The sequence below is a fragment of the Notamacropus eugenii genome, chromosome 6, assembly GCF_028372415.1.
Source record: "Notamacropus eugenii isolate mMacEug1 chromosome 6, mMacEug1.pri_v2, whole genome shotgun sequence".
NCBI lineage: Eukaryota > Metazoa > Chordata > Mammalia > Diprotodontia > Macropodidae > Notamacropus > Notamacropus eugenii.
Window position 1 is genome coordinate 51935327 of NC_092877.1, and position 17160 is coordinate 51952486.

Genomic DNA, 17160 nt, shown 5'->3' on the forward strand with positions numbered 1-17160 from the left:
AGAGGATGGAGACAAGGGCAGAGAGGAATGATGGAGAAGAGAGCGGAGTGGAGATGGGGGCAATTAGAATGCTCGGTGTTTTGGGGTGGGGGGAGGGGACGAGGGAGAAAATTTGGAGCCCAAAAATTCTGTGAAAATGAATGTTAAAAGTGAAATTAAAAAAAAAAATAATGTACTGCTGATAGAATTGTGAACTGGTCCAACCATTCTGGAGAACAATTTGGAACTCTTCCCAAGGGGCTAATAAAACTGTGCATACCCTTTGACCCAGCAATACTAGGTCTGCATCCCAAAGAGGCGCAGGAAGGAAAAAAGAAAAGGACCTATATGTAAAAAATATTTATAGCAGTTCTTTTTGTGGTGGTAAAGAACTGGAAACTGATAGGATGCTCAGCAATCGGGAAATGGCTGAACAAGTTGTGGCATATAATTGTGATTGGAGTGTTATTGTACTAAGAGAAATGACAAAACAAAACTCGGCAAGACCTATGGGAACTGATGCAAAGCGAAGTGAGAAGAATCAGGAGACCATTGTTCATAGTAATAGCAATGGTGTAATGATGTTCAACTGTGAAGGATTTGCCTGCTCTGATTAAAACGATGATCCAAGACAATTTCAAAGGACTCAGGATGAAACAATGCAGTCTACCATTAGAGACAGAACTTATGAACTCTGAGTGCAAACTGAAATATAACTTTCTAGTTTTATTTTTTGGTTGCTTTTTTAATGGTATGCCTAATATGGAAATATGTTTTTCATGATTTCACATGTATAATTGACATAATTTTGCTTCCTTTCTCAGTGAGTGGCAAAGAGTGGGAAGGAGGAAAAGAACTGGAACTCAAAACTTGAAAAGAATGCTAAAAAATCTAAAAAAGAAATTAGGTTTAGACCAAAGTCATACTGTATATACCCTAATGACCTAGATATAAATGGCTATAACATAAACAAATTAAAGGAGAGAGAATGGTGATATCTTTCACAAATATGTTCTTAACTATACAAGAGACAGACATCATAGGGGATAAAATTAACAGAACTACATAAAATTAAATGTTTCTGCCCAAACAAATTCAATACAGTTAAAATCTTAAGGGAAACAATTAACTGGGAAAATTTTTACAGCAAGTGTCTTCAATAAAGGTCAGATATCAGAGATCTAGAATTGGAAGGAATCCCTTGACATGAAATCCAGCCCCTACATTTCAGAGGAGAAAACTGAGACCTGAGTTAAGTGACTTGCCCAAGATCAAACACAGAGGTACTGTCAGAGGTGGAATTTGAAGCCAGGACCTCTGCCACCACCACCAATGCTCCTTCCACTGACTGATTCAAATATGCAAGAACAAGAGTAATTTCTCAGTAGATAAGTTAAAAGATAAAAACAGGTAGTTCTCAAAATAAGAGAAATAAGCAATCAACAGGAGTAGCCAGGTGATACAGTGGATAGAGTGCTGGGCCTGGAGTCAGGAAGATTCATCTACTTGAGTTCAAATCTGGCCTTGGATACTTCAGTTTCCTCATCTGTAAAATGAGCTGGAAAAGGAAATGGCAAACCACTCCAACATCTTTACCAAGAAAATTCTAAATGGGATGATGTGAAGAGTTGGACATGACTGAAAAAAAGACTTTTAAAATGCTCCAAATCATTAACACTAAAAGAAATGCAAATTAACACAATTGCGAAATTCAGCCTCAAATGTAATAGACTGGCAAAGGTGATCAAAAAGGAAAATGAAAATTATCAGAGGGATATTAACAGTACACAAACACTAACGTACTTTGGAGGGAACTATGAATTTGCCTAGTCATTCCAGAAAACAATTTGGAGCCATTCCCCAAAAGGCACTAAACTGTGCCTTATTTTAGCCTATGAATAGCAATACTAGGCATGTATCCTAATGAGATCAAACAGGAGGGAAAGAACCCACATGTTCAAAGCAGCACTTTTGGTTGTAGCAAAGAAATGGAAACTATGGGAGTGCCCATTAATTGGTGAATGGATAAACAAACTACAATACATTAATGTAATAGAATATTATTATATTATAAGAAATTATTTAAGGGATATATTTTTTAAAAACTGGGAAATTATATCAGTTGATGCAGAGGAAGCTAACAGAACCTGGAGGCTAAATTATCTAATGTCCATAACACTATAAAGAGAAAGCATTTTCAAAGACTTAAGGACTGTTTTATCAATGCAGTGACAAACTGTGACTCCAAGGAAGACTGGTAATGGGACTTGCTTTCTACCTTCTGATAGAGCTTTAATGGATTACAGATGCACAAGATATACATTTTTGGACATGGTCAATACATAGATTTGCTTTGCTTAACTACGCTAATTTGTTACAGGAGAAGGGTTTTTTTGGAGGGGAAGGGATATGAGGAGAAGAAAATGATTATAGTAATGGCATAAAAAGAAAATAAAGAAAGGGGCATCAATAAAACATTTTGAAATATGCAGAGATAAAAACAGGAGAGAGTTTTGAAGGAAATACAAATAAACAGGATAGTTTTGGAACAAATGTAGTGAATTTAGTATACACTGAAAATAAAAGTTTCCATCAAGTATGGAAAATTTCAGATACAATCTTCTTTTATATTTTTTGTTCATGGGCACGTTCATGTCTGTTTTCTGTTTATCAACTCAGATTATCCAAAAAAGATTTAAATTTAAAAATACTACTACTAACATTCTACTGGTATTACATTGTGACAGCAGGGCCTGGAGCATAATTGCTTCTGCAGAACTAAAAATGAGCATCATACAGAGGACAATGGAAAAGCACAGGATGGGCATGAGCAGACTAAAAGAGACTGTCAACATAGAACTCCACAGAAGAAAAGGCATAAAGGATGCCATCAAGGAACTGTGGACTAGGAAGAAAAGAAGGGTTAGTTGTTGGGCAAAGTGCTATTGTGATGTCAACAGAAAGCAAGAAAGCCCCCTCGTCTGCAGGGCAGCTACCTTTTCCTGGGGAATGTATGAAGGTCACAGACAAGAACTGCACTGGATAAGGGGGCATACATGAGTTAAAATCTGCATAACTGGAAGGAGGGACTTTCTGATGATCACAGATCCATTTGAGTATCTGAAAGTAAATAAAATGTCTTGAATATGTCTAAGCCCACTTGCATCTCAATTTGAATTTTAAACCATTTTTGTGTAAAAAACAGTGATTTAACAGTGTTTATGTCAATGTAAAGTAAACTGAATTTTTATGAACATATTAATGAAAAGGTAAGTGTATGAAAGGTAAAGGTAGCAATTTAATCAGTAAATAGTCAAGATTTTAAAAAAAAAGTTTGAGGAAAACAATTTTCTCTCCTCTAGTCTAAGATAACTTTACATTGCAGTATACCAACTGGAATACAGGGAGAAAGTAGGAGAAAAAAATGAAAATCAATCAATAAGCATTTGTTAAGCATCAACCACGTGCCAGGTATTGTTTTATGTGCTGGAAATACAAAGAAAAACAAAAGATAGTCTTTGACTTCAAGAAGCTTACAACCCAGTGGGGGAGACAATATGCAAACAACTACGTACAAACAAGTTATATACAGATAAGAAATAATCAACAGAGAAAAGGCACTAGAATTAAGAAGGACTGGAAAAGGCTTCTTTTAGCTGGGTCTTGAAGGAAGCAAGGGAAACCAGGAAACCAAGGAGGCACAGATGAAGAGGGATTCTAAGAGCATAGAGCATTCCAGGAATGGGGGACAGCCAGGAAAAATGTCTGGAGCATTTCTGTGTATTTGCTGGAGATGTATATCCCTGAAAAGAGAAGAGACTTTCCCAGTAAGGTGTAAATTCTATTTCGCAGGTTCTAGAAGACTGATGGAGATTCAAAGTTTGAAATGATGACTTTATGACATATAAATTTCTGTGAATCTTCTGTTTAATGCAAGTATTATCAATGTGTTGGTGGCGAATTTGATTTGGGAAAGTACTACATTTTCTTTAGCAGTTAGAAAAAAAATTAGAGACCACAATCCACTTTTCTAACTGTGGGCGGAGGAGAAATACTGACAGTGTTACTGAGAGAAAAAAGCCTTCATAAAATCCCATCAGGACTGAAGTAGAAAAGAAGAACAGGAAATGCCTAAATGATGGAACTGGAAATTCATTTACCTTTTAATCTGATAATTATGGAATTAGGGTTTTGATTATAAAATTTTATCTGAATTACTTTTTTATGTTGGTCAGTGCAATGTTAAGATGCAGTCCTTAAATTAATTGTGGCAAAGGGCTACATGAACTCAGTAAATCTGTGGATTTGAATACATTTTACTACATGAAGCATGACTTTGGACAAAAGAAGTAAAAAGATAACAAAACTCAGCTTCCAGATAAGAATCTAACAGCAAAAAATCAGCATGATTTATAAAATTTTCTATATTTTGTATTCTTGATTTTATTCATTTGAATTCTCTCCAGGCACCATTTGGTTAAGTATGGATTTGGTAGATGACAACTTGGAATGGGAGAGAAACTGGACCTCAGTTCTATTCTAATTGGGCACATTTCACTATTTAGGATTGCAGCCAACATCAAATACATTATAGAACCATATGCCAATTGATGAATAAAAAAAGTTCCATCGACCCAGAGTTGGTACACACTGAATTAGATGCCATCCTCTGTGGTGGACTTCTGAATGCATTCATCATGGATATCAAATTGGGGAGCATAAGTTTAGAAATGATACACGATGGATAATTATACACTTATATCCATAATGCAAAGGAATCTGAAGGCATAAGTAGTTTAATTTATATAAATTAAAAGAGAGTAGTCTGACTGAGTCATGCATACATGGATCTGGGGAAAAGATTTAAAAATAACAGTAAGATGGAGCCACCAAGAAGTTGGCTGGGCAGATTGGAAACCAATGTGGTAGGTAAGGTTCTGCATAACTTCTATTTGGAAGCACTTTACACATATCAGAAAAGCCAGGCAGGTCACTTGTGACACAGAGCTCATGGCATCAAACTGGTATTCTGGCAGAGTTTAGGTCACATGACCAGCAATAAAAAAGATGAGTAACTTTTTCTTCTTTAACTCACTGTTAGCTCCAAAAGGAATGATGTCCTAAATGTAGAGTAGTTATAGCTAAACCTAAGATACAACAGGAGGAGGTAAATTCCTTATGAAACAGCAGAAAACTGTAAAACTCAGAGTGCATATTTAGCATCTCTCTCCCACTAGCTTCTATTTGCTTGCACAAGATAAGAAAACCTGCAGACTAATGTGAGGCTTGGCCCTAAAGCAGGGACCTACAGATGCTGCAGTGATCCTGCCAGAACGCTCCTCATGTTCTTCATCTCCAGACTCTTCCCAGTCTTGCAAACAAAAGAAGGGGAAAAGATAAATCTTGACTGAAAACATCCTTGTCTTTTGATTGGGGCCTAAGATCTGGGACAGGGACCCTTCAAAGCTTCAATGACTGTTCAGACACTCCTGCCCTACCTTCATCCCACTAGAAGTAGTAGAAACTGATGCTGCCCAGCCAAATAAAGGAAACCTAATAACCAGAGTGAGAAAATCAAGGGGACTGTGACAAGGAGGAAGGGGTGCAAGTGAGGACAGCTTCTCTAGGCCTGGAGCAAAGGAAAGTGAAAAAAGGTGAGATCAATCTTGTGCCTCCACCCTTCTAGAGGCTAATCAGGAAAGGGACCCATGCTGGCAAAACCCATAACCCTCAATGGGAGGAGCCTGAGGCAGGTGTGTTTATTTGGCCGTGAGAATCTGCTTACCAGCAAAGAAAATGAGCCCAGAAAGGGAATAACAGATAATATATATATAAAAAAAGCTAGAAAACCAAACATATCAAGAAGAAGTCTCAATAAAAGTTCATCACGCATGCTCATAAATCGACAGGGAGGACCTTACAGCCAGAAGGAAGAATAAAAAAACCTCAAAGAGAATACAGAGCCCTCTTAACAACTGTTATAATAGGAAGGAAAGTGAACCAAAACTGTCTGATGAAAGACAGAATCTTGTGGACTCATCAGAGAGCAGAGAAGAGCAACAACAAAAATTCCAAATTAGTTCAAAAGAAATAAAATTCATAGAGACTAGTGAGAAGTTAGAGCCCCTGATGCAAAAAATTAAGAATAAAATTAGAAGATTAGAAAAAAATTGAATCCATAACAAAGAATTTTTCTTAATAAGTAAAAGATTGATTAAAAGAAGTAGAAAGGTGGAAAATCTGGCAGAAGAAAAGCAACAGTGACAATATTAAAAAAATAACCAATTCTGAAGGCACTAAACTGACTTGGAAGACAGGATGTGCGGAGATAACTTAAGGTCTCCCAAAAGAACATGACACATCAAAAAACCTCTATACAGGAATGTAACAATAAAAGAAAACTACAAACTACAAAGCTCTGATTGAGTCTACATATTGCAACCAGAAAACAAATCATACTTCAAACTCTAAGGAAAGTAGTGGGTTTAAAAAAATTGTCAGAAAAAGAAAGTCCCAATATGCACCCAAATAGCCATAGCAGTATTTTGTGTGGCAACAAAGATCTTTAATCAAAGTAGGTATCTAGCATTGAAGAATGACCAGACAAATTTTAGCACACAAATGTAATGGATTATTACTGTGCTATAGAAATGACAAACAAGATGAATACAGAGAAACGTGGAAAGACTTAAGTGAATTGATACAAAGTGAAGTAAGCAGAACCAAGAAAACAACACACCAAATGACTACAACAAATAAAACGGCAGGAACAGCCGCCACATAGGAACCAAAAGGGAATTTTGCAGAATTACAAAGAACAAGCACAGCGCAAAGAAGAAGAGATATGGGGGGAATCTCCCCTATTTCTTTGCAGGGGCAAGAGGAGAGAAGGTCCACTGGTATGGAACACAGCATATATTTTTCGAATTTTTTGAAGTATTGATCAGTTCTGTTGATTGCCTTTTCTCTTTTTCCTCCTTTTTCTTTTAAAAAGGTTGCTTGTTATATAAGGGGTTGCTCTCTAGAGAGGAGGAGGGGAGGAGCACAGAGAGAAACTTATAAAATATTAAGAGAAAAGATATTAACAGAAGTTTATTTTAAGAATAAAATAAAATAAATTCTCAGAATCTAGTATATAGAGATAAATGTCAGCAAAACTGAGAATATAAAAGAAACAGAATAGAGGATTACCTACAAAAACATAAAAGCTCCAAGTGAACACAACACCAAGTAGAGACTACGTCCGATTTCAGGGTAGAACATGGACTCCCACTCACAACTCTACTACAAGAAAATGAAGGTAATTTGAGGAACAGCGTGGGAAGACATATAAATAGGGATGAGGAGGTGGAGGACAGAGGGTAATAGATGCTATACCTGATCAAGTCTGTGAGTAAAGAACAAAGGGATGATGGCTCTGATAGCAGAGTGATATTTTATATATACATATATAATGTTTATAAATATATTTATATTTCTAATGTTCTTCATGGTCTGTCAATGTCACCTTGCTGTTAGTCATTCATCAGATAATTTACTGATTGCCCACTATGTTTACATTACTGTGACAGAGCTGTTTCTGTATCAATCCTTACCTGTTGAATTTCTATCCATCCTTGGAGTTAACTTCTAAAATTATATATAAATATGCTGCCAAAATTATTACCAGTCCACAAAATGTTCACTAGAACTTTAATTCATTTCACTAAACATTTTTTACGTACTGTGTGTAGAGCCCCATGTTAGATGCTAGAGAAGGTACAAAGTTCAGATAAAATATGGTTCTTGATCTTGTGGAGTTACACTGTAGCCAGGACTTAAGAGAAAAATGATACATACACGAATAAATATAATACTCAAAACTAGTCCCCCCCCCCCAATTCTTCCTTGAACCTTACAAGGAATGACAGCCTCTTCTCTCTCAGACCTAATGCTACATTTTGCTTTTCTCTCTCGTATGCTCTTCCCTATACTATGGGTAATTCTAATTTATTATTTATTTTATAGTCCTTTGTGTCTGTGTCACAGGCCCTCGTCAGACTGTAAGCCCCATAAGGGCAGAGCTTGTATCTTATCAAAATGTTGGCTCTCCCCTCTGCCCCACCTTGGCACAGTGTTATAAACACTGTAAATTTTCTTTTTAAAGTTTAATTTATTGGAATAAATTAAAGTTCTAGTGAAAGTTTTATGGACTAGTAAAGATGTTGGCAGCTTGTTTAGATATAATTTTAGAAGCTAACTCCAAGGATGAGTAGGAATTCAATGAGTAGGGACTGATGCAGGAAACAGGCCTATCACAGTAGTGTGAATATAGTGGGTAATCAAGTGAATTGATGTGCCAGGAGACATCTGCTAGGATGGTAAGAATTTTGGCAGTCTATTAAGTCTGTATTTAGAAGAGCTCTCTCTAGCTATCTTATGTACCAGAATTTTGTACCAGAAGCAGTTTCCAAAATTCCCAGTGATGCAAAAGATTATGGCTCCAGAGCTAGAAGAGACAATAGAAGTCATGTGATATGACATTCTAATTTTTACATTTAAAGAAGCTGAAATGCATAGATGTTCAGTGACTCTCTTAATAATACACAGATAGGAGATGTCAGAGCCAGGATTTGAACCCACATCCTTTGACTCCAAATTCAATCATTCAAGGCAATCCTAAATTTATTCCCTAATGACACTAGCACTGAGATTGGTAACCATCTCTGCATAATTTTACTTAGCAATTACATCATTCATCTTTACCTTACTTGCTCTTTGGGATATGATGTTCCATCAAATCAGGTCAGGAGACAAGATTACTTTTAGCACAATGATCCTTTTGTAATTTCTTTTGTAATTACACTTCCTACATATTACCTGGCTCTCTAAATCTTATTAAGTATGAATTAGTATTTTATTTTTGTGTGGTCTTTTGTAAAAAAAAGAAAGGATAAAAGACAGTTCATGTATAGGTCTTTTTCCCATCTAAACTGTAAGATCCTTGTTGGGGAGACTGTTTTATACTTATTTTATAGCCTATAGTGTCTAGACGCAGCACTGCTGCCAAACAATATTAATAAACACACACACTTAATAAAGTACTTAGCCAAAGTCATATTAGAAATGAATTGATAAAAACGAGCTCTTAAAAGCTGTTCTTGTCCCATACCATGTTATCCTTACCTGACATGAACGAAACTGGTTGACTAGTAATGTACATCTCTGGGGATCTTTTCTTCCATCCAAGCTGTCCAATTCAGCAGCTACTTGATTTAACTCTTCATCTGCATAGTAGAACTGAGCAAGAAGTTGCGGATCTGACCTCTGCAAAGATGACAGAGATACACAGTATTACCTTACCTATTAATACAGATCCAAATAATACACCTACTAATATTTGCATACTTGCAGGTAAAAAAGGAAAGATGATTTCACCAGGGCAGGGCAACATGTGATACCATGATATTTCTTCAATAGGACAGTCCTAGCAGCAATACAACCCAGAGCATGTCATATCTCATATCCTACTATTCACCACTCAAGTCTTCTCGAGTGGTGTCATCCTCAAATAGCAATGGAAGCATACCGACTTGGTTTCAAAATATAATGTTATCTATGTTTTACTATATGTTTTTATTTATTTTATTAAATATTTCCCAACTACATTTTAAACAGACTCTAACACTAGGGAATACTGCCTTCCTATACCTGTGTTGTAAAGGTACATATAAGAGGAAGAAACAGTGGTTGGCTCATCCATTTAATTTCAGCCAAGAGAGAACTTCATTAAACATAGGAAGAATTCATCATTTCCAGATGCTCTGAGTAAGCCTTGGAATCTGCGCTTTTGCGGTCTGTAACCGCTCCTACTTCCCAATCATTAGTCTTGAGGCTGGTATACTTACCAAACCTATACTAATGCAGGTAGGTCTAGGGCTCCCAGAACAGGACACACTGCCCTGTTACACTTTAAGCACCCACTTCCTGGGGTTCTAGAAGGAACCCTGGTGTATTGGGGAAGGGGGAGATACAGTACGCTCCTTGCCTTACTGGCGAGCTTCTCATGTAGGCATCTTCGTGTGTTTTTTTCCCTTTGAGATCAGTGAGAATGAAGTCTTGATTATGTATTTCTTTTAGAAAGGTTTGTTGTGTTTCAGAGCTGGTAGAATCAGTACAATGCCAAATATATATATATGTATATGTATAATATGTACATACATATATCTATACACATATATGGAGAGACTGTTTCTTTCATTTGCTTCTGCATAAGATGTCCTCTGTGACAGTGCAAAACTCCTCTGCAATGCCTATGTTAATCAAACTTTTATTAAACACTTACCAAGTACCAGTCACTGTTCTAAATGATAGTGATAAAAAGACAAAAATGAAACAGCTTATGCCTTCAAAGAGTTTACAATCTATGGGGAGGAAAAACATGTACATAAATAAGTCTATACATGTTGCTACAGAAATATTTTTCTTTATTTTATGCTATTTTATGAACTTTGAATTCCAGCTAAATCAGACAACACATTCTTCAAACCTGACTTTCCATCCGCCAGCTCCATGCATTTGCACAGGCCGTCCTCTGTGTTTGGAATAAATGACTTGGGTCCAAATTTTATTTCACTTAGTATCTGTGTTATTCTAGTTAAGTTGCTTAAGCTCACTTTTCTCATCCATGAAATGAGTTTAATAAATAACACCCCTTCAAGGGCTTGTGAGAATCAAATGAAATGTTTGTAAAGAACTTTGGAGAGAAAATAAGTTGGTGCCTTTACTATTATCTACATGTCTCAGAATCCCGTTTTCTTCAAGGAACAGATCAAATGACATCTCGATACTTTAAGTGTCTGACTTTCTTATCTCCTAGCATAACTCAGAACCTATTCTGCTGCTCATTAATTGTCCCAACTGGGGGGCAAAGCCAAGATGGCAGAGTAGAGGCAGTCACAAAGCTGAATATTCCCCTCCAAACAACTTTAAAATAACACATCAAATCCAATTAAAGATCAGCATAGAACAAAAGGCCAGGGTAAGACATTTTCTGAGTCCAAGACAACTCAGGAGGTTGGCAGGAGAGGTCTGTGATGCTGAGGTGGCAATTGTCCCAACTGCCTTTACCATATCTACCTGGCTCTAGGAACTTGCACCTGACCCTGGATCCCTCTAAACCAGAATAAACACCGGTAAAATTCTGAACTCAATATTTTATTGAATATCAACTAGTATTGGGCTAGGCCCTATGCAGTATTATCTGGCATGTTCTCTACTCCCAAGCAATTACAATCTTTTTGGAGAGAGAAGATACATCTATAACTATATATCTATATAATATGTAGACATGTGTCTATGGTTATTTGTATATAGATAAATGTATAGATATGGAACCCAAGGTTCAAGCCTGGGATATTTCACAAGACTAACTTCACTTGTCAAAAAATAATTATTCAACACTCCATGTGTATATGAAGGGTGGTGTTGGCAAGAACTCAGGAGAAGAGAGTTGGCAATCATTTGGGAGAACTCAGGGAGAGGGCCCTGGAGAAAGACAAATAGTTTGGGAATAAGCCAATATGTCTAGGAACCAGAAGTTGACATGACTCTGATTTCAAGCTTGTCACACTAGAGACTGGGGAATTTCCTCCTGAGTGATAACAGGCACTCTTTCTTAGTTGAGCTGATATATCTCACTCTTAGTGGGAAAGCTCATTTACTCTATGTATTATCTGATATATTATAATCATGTAGATTATAATATATGAGCTGTTTTGATATCTGTTTCCTATTGCCTTGGTAAACAGATTTATTCACTACTGACTATTTGTGATGGCATTTGTAAAACTAGCATTTATTGGGAAGGTTGTCAAGTATATAGCATGGAGCACTCCTCCATTAATAGAGAGTGATGAGAAAGGCAGATTGAACTTAAAATTCTTTTTCTATACTAGCAATATTTAAGGGGAAGACAGATACAATTTTGGACTCATATCATCTCACTGAGGATAGCAGGTGGTTATTGCTCCCCTTCAGGGAGGAATCAAAGTCTATCTTGGAAAGGTCTAGGGGAGATTCCAGTATTCTCTCTTCATAAGTTCCTATAAAGCATTTAGTCAAGCCCATGTAGGCATAAACAGAACATATGTGGGCAACACACACATACATACCCTTCATATAAATGAAATAGTTTTAAAAATAATATAAAGGCACAATTAAATATAAAATGAATAGTAAAAACATTTGGTTTTGCGGGAAGTCTCGAAGGACAGGGGCATATGGTTAAGATACCATACATCAAATTAAAAGAAAAAAAGGTGACCCAAAAAGAGAGTGTATTCTGACACAAAAATACCCAGACTTGCCAAATTTGTTTGGCTCTGAAAACTACTCTCATGCTGTTTATAGATATGCTTAATTAGCAGGAAAAAAATACCAACTAGCAAGTTTTTGTATGGTACACTTTATCATAGATCTGTCTGTTTTATATGTCCCTAATAAATCCTTTTTGGTCTCAATTACAAAACTACAATTATTTCTTGGAAAAAGTAACTTCAATTTGAAAATTAATCTCAGAATTAATCACCATCAACCTGAACTGCCACCAAGGGGGCAAAGCAGTCTGGCTACAGTAGTGGGGTATCCTAAGAGAGAAAGACAGGGTTGACATGAACCAGGCAAACCAAATAACTACCACATCAACTGGACCACCATCTCCAACAAACTCATGTGAAGACAGCCCAGGACTCTTGGCCCTAGAGCAGTGGTCCTCACTTCATTCATCCCACCTTAATTGAGGACAACTCTCAAGGAAAAGGGAGCCAAGACCCTTATGGCCAATGAAAATGTAATTTATAATTCCCTTGATGATTTTCTGCAATTTCTTTCACCCCTCTGAGTTTCAGTTTCCTTATCTGTAAAATAAGGGGTATGAAATGACTGATCTTTTATTTATGAAAATACAATTCCATGAATGGTTTACCCTTTTTTCCTTCTCATTCCTTGCATTTTCCTTTATGGCTTCCAGACCCTTCTTACTCTTTGAATCTTATTTATATTATTCATTTTTTTTACATTTTCACTTTAGTCATTTTCCCTAGAAGAATTAAAATGAATGAGAGAAATCATGAAAACAAAACAAAATGCAAGAGAAAATACTCTACTTCATTCTGCGATTCTATTCCATAATTACTTCTCTGAATGTGGAACACATTTTGCTTCGAGTCCATTGAGAATTCTTTAGGTCCTTGCATTGCTGTGGAGGGCTAAATCTACCAGAAAAATTCCTCGCACACTGTGGTTGTTGCTGCGTACAAAGTTCTCTTGGTTCTGCTTCTTTCACTCAACATCAGTTCGTATAAATACTTCCAAGCCTCTCTCAAGTCTTTCTGTTCATCATTTCTTATAGCACGATAGTATTCCATTATATTCATATACCACAACTTGTTCAGCCATTCCCCAATTGATGGGCATCCCCTCGATGTCCAGTTCTTGGTCACCACAAAGAGAGATGCTATAAATATTTTTGTACATGTGGGACTCTTTCCCATTTTTATGATCTCTTTGGGATACAATTCTAGAAGCGATATTGCTGGGTCAAAGGGTATGCATATTTTTGTAGCCCTTTGGGCATACATGGTTCCAAATTGTTCTCCAGGATGGCTGGATCACCTCACAGCTCTACCAACAATGAATTAGTGTTCCAACTCTCCCATATCTTCTCCAACATTTATCACGTTAGTCAATCTGATAGGTGTGATGTGGTACCTCAGAGTTGTTTTGATTTGCATCTCTCTAATCAACAGTGATTTAGAGCATTTTTTCATATAACTATAGATAGCTTTAATTTTTTCCTCTGAAAACTGCTTGTTCATATCCTTTGACCATTTTCAACTGGGGAATGATGTGTATTCTTGTACATTTGACTCAGCTCTCTATATATTTTAGAAATGAGGCCTTTATTACAGACACTAGTTGCAAAATTTTTTTCCCAGTTTTCTGCTTCCCTCCTAATCTTGGTTGCATTGGATTTGTTTGTGCAAAAACTTCAATTTAATGTAACTAAAATTATCCATTTTGTACTTCATAATGTTCTCTATCTCTTGTTTGGTCAAAAATTTCTCCATTCTCCATTAATCTGACAAATATACTAATCCTTGCTCCCCATTTTTGTTTATAGTATCAATCTTTACACCTAGATCATGTATTCATTTGGACTTTCTTCTTGTGTCAGGCATTGGTCTCTGCCCAGTTTCCACCACACTGTTATTCAGTTTTCCCAGCAGTTTTTATCAAAAAGTGAGTTTTTACACCAGAAGCTGGGGTCCTTGGGTTTTTCAAACAGTAGATTGCTATATTCATTGACCACTGTGTCTTGAGTACCTAACCTAATCCACTGGTCTACCCCTCTATTTCTTAACTACTACCAAGTGGTTTGGATGACTGCTGCTTTATAATACAATTTGAGATCTGGCAGGGCTAGGCCACCTTCCCTTGCATTTCTTTTCATTAATTCCTTTGATATTCTGGACCTTTTGTTCTTCCAGATAAATTCTGATATTATTTTTTTCTAGCTCTACAAAATAATTATTTGGTATATATTATTCATTTTTATTATTTTATTATAAAATTTTCCAGCGTTATGCAATAAACAGTCAACTAACAAGTTTTTATTAAATGCATGCTATGTGCAGGCATTGGCAATATAGAGTATCTCCCCCCTACTATGGCTTCAAGTTAAATTCCCAAGGAGGGGGAGGGGTAATTACTTCCAGGTTGAAGGTACTATATACAACACCACTCCTAAAGCTAGCTCACAAGTCCCCCTTATGTATAAACACAATAAGCTCAAAAAAAAGACATTTATTGGATGCTATCATAACTGAGCAACAGTAACAAAGTATTGTCCCTATAAACCTGGGGTATATTTTCCCTCAAGCACTCACAGTATCAGTGAGAAGAAAAGGCATAAACAATGAATATACCAGTAGAAAGGCACACATTTCACGAATACATGTGGTCCCAGGCAACTCATAGCTCAAACACTCCAGCATGCTTCTATCCTTTGCATTTTCATGGTTCTTTTAATGTTGATTCCCGTGGCTGCAATGGTTTTGCTGGGCAAGTTGCTCAGTCTGGCTCCCTGACCCTGATCCTTTGCAATTACTGATGGTCAGGGTTGGTGCTCTTCTCGACTGCCAGAGATCAAGAACCCCAGAACCTCCTGAGCACATTGTTTTCTACTGAGATAGTTCTTTCACTGTAAGACATCAGGATTGATGGGGAAGGAAGAGAGAAGAAATCATACCCGATCCCCCAAAGTAAGGAACAAATTATCAAAGGCTGAGTTCTTCCATGGATGGCTCTCTTCTCTGTTGCCAGGAGTTATATTCCTCAGAGCTGTCCTCTAACCTGAGAGACTTCTTAAAGAGTATATAGTGCTTTTTAAAGAGCTACTAATAGTCAATCAATGGCTTACCTTCTACTTCCATCAAATTTTGATGGGGAGGGGATTCTTTACAACTTGTAAAGAGGTAATTTAACATAAAACCTTTTAAGGCCTTAAAACTCACTGTCTCTATCAACTGGTCAAGTGAGAGGTATAGGTAGGAGAGATCAAATGATTAGGGGTACCTTTATCAATCATTTTCCCACTTTATTCAAATAAAAAAGTGATACAGCTCCTGTACTGAAAAAAAATCATATTCTACTAGGGAAATACAACACATATCTAGGAGTGATGGTTAGGGAAAGAAGTCTTAGTTTAAGCTATCAAAGGGATTGTGAATAAAGCAATAGGACAGTAGATTGTCCTGTTCTTTCCAGAAGAAAAGCTAATATTTGATTTAATTATGTTTCCCTCCAAAAGAAGTATGAAGAAGAGGGTGAGAAAATCAGTCTTCAGAAACAGGGAAAAAGACAAGATGCCCACAGTGGCTTGTCCCTGGTGTTTTGGAGAATGATCAGATGGGATGAAAAAGAACCCAAAGTGTTCTAACTCAGCATCTCATGACCATTAAATAAATAACTAATTAAACCTAGGCATTGAGAACCTCAAACTTATATGGTGCCCAAATGGGTCATGTGGTTCCATCCACTACCACAAGCCAATGTTAAAAGTAAACTATAAAAAACACCATTTCCCCTATTTTAAACATCTAAGAAAGGAGATTCGACCAGCTCTCTGTGATATCTAATAAAATCTGAAAGGGCTTATAGAATCTGTGTCTAAAATATCTTCTGTTTCAACAAACTTGATGCGTTCAGTTTTATTTCTGGTAAAAATGAGAGATTAGCAAATTAGTATCTTCCATTTTAATGATATAGGTCAAATTTACTTCAAGCATGTTCGTGGAGTATAATTGCTATGGGACATCTAAGCAAAAAGGGAAGTTATTCATTGTACGTGGCTGAACATTTCATACATGTGAATTCTAGCTTGAGCCATAATCAAGTGTTTCAAGATCTGAAAGAGTGAAATTATCTTCAAAGACTTTCTTCAGAGTAATTTTTAACTGACAAATGTTCATCTAACCACTTAATGACTAGTCTTAAATGGTATATTTTGTGGCACTGAGGAAGCATGTTCAAAAATACGGATGAGAAGTTCTTGTAAGAAAGTACTACTATTGCACAACTGCAAAACCAGTGTAGGATTTAAATATTCAATTCCTGTGAAACTAAGGAGAACTTAAAAAGAAAGGGAAATTTACTATTTGGGTTCCCTTAAGGAACATGCAAAGATGATCTGGATTTTTTTTTTATTGATTTTACTAAGCAGGGGTTATATAGGAAAATTAAGGCCATATAAAATTAGGAGTTCTTTGAAATGAACATTAGCACTGTATGGTTATTACATAAAATACTTCTTACTAATATACTTTTTCAGATATTGACAAAAACATATAATTTGCTTCTTTTCCCTTTTCCCTAACATATGCAAGGTTGTTAGACTTAAAGAAAAGAAGGTCTTAGAAATCTTCTTACCCAATTCTCTCATTTTACAGATGAAGAAGCTGAGACCTAGAGGGGTTAAATGATGGTCTCAAGGTTATCCAAGTAGTTATGTAGCAGAGCCAAGATTTCAACTTACATCCCCTGCCTCCAAATCCATTGCTCTTTCCAGTATACCATGCTGCTTTTTCAGGAATATATTTAATGTTCTGTGTTGTTTAGCATTTTTATCAATTATTTGGATAA

General features: G+C 36.4%; 1 protein-coding gene across 8 annotated transcripts in view; it reads right to left on the reverse strand.

The window, feature by feature from the left end:
- ZFYVE28 (zinc finger FYVE-type containing 28) overlaps positions 1-17160 on the reverse strand; it is a 199205-nt gene that overhangs the window by 135397 nt on the left and 46648 nt on the right. For all 8 annotated transcript variants that reach the window (XR_011969423.1, XR_011969422.1, XM_072620033.1 and 5 more), the window contains exon 2: positions 9145-9285. Coding sequence is in view for 6 of the 8 variants with exons in the window: in XM_072620033.1 (XP_072476134.1) it covers positions 9145-9285 (141 nt within the window). In the remaining 2 variants the exon portion in view is untranslated. The remainder of the gene's footprint in view (positions 1-9144; positions 9286-17160) is intronic.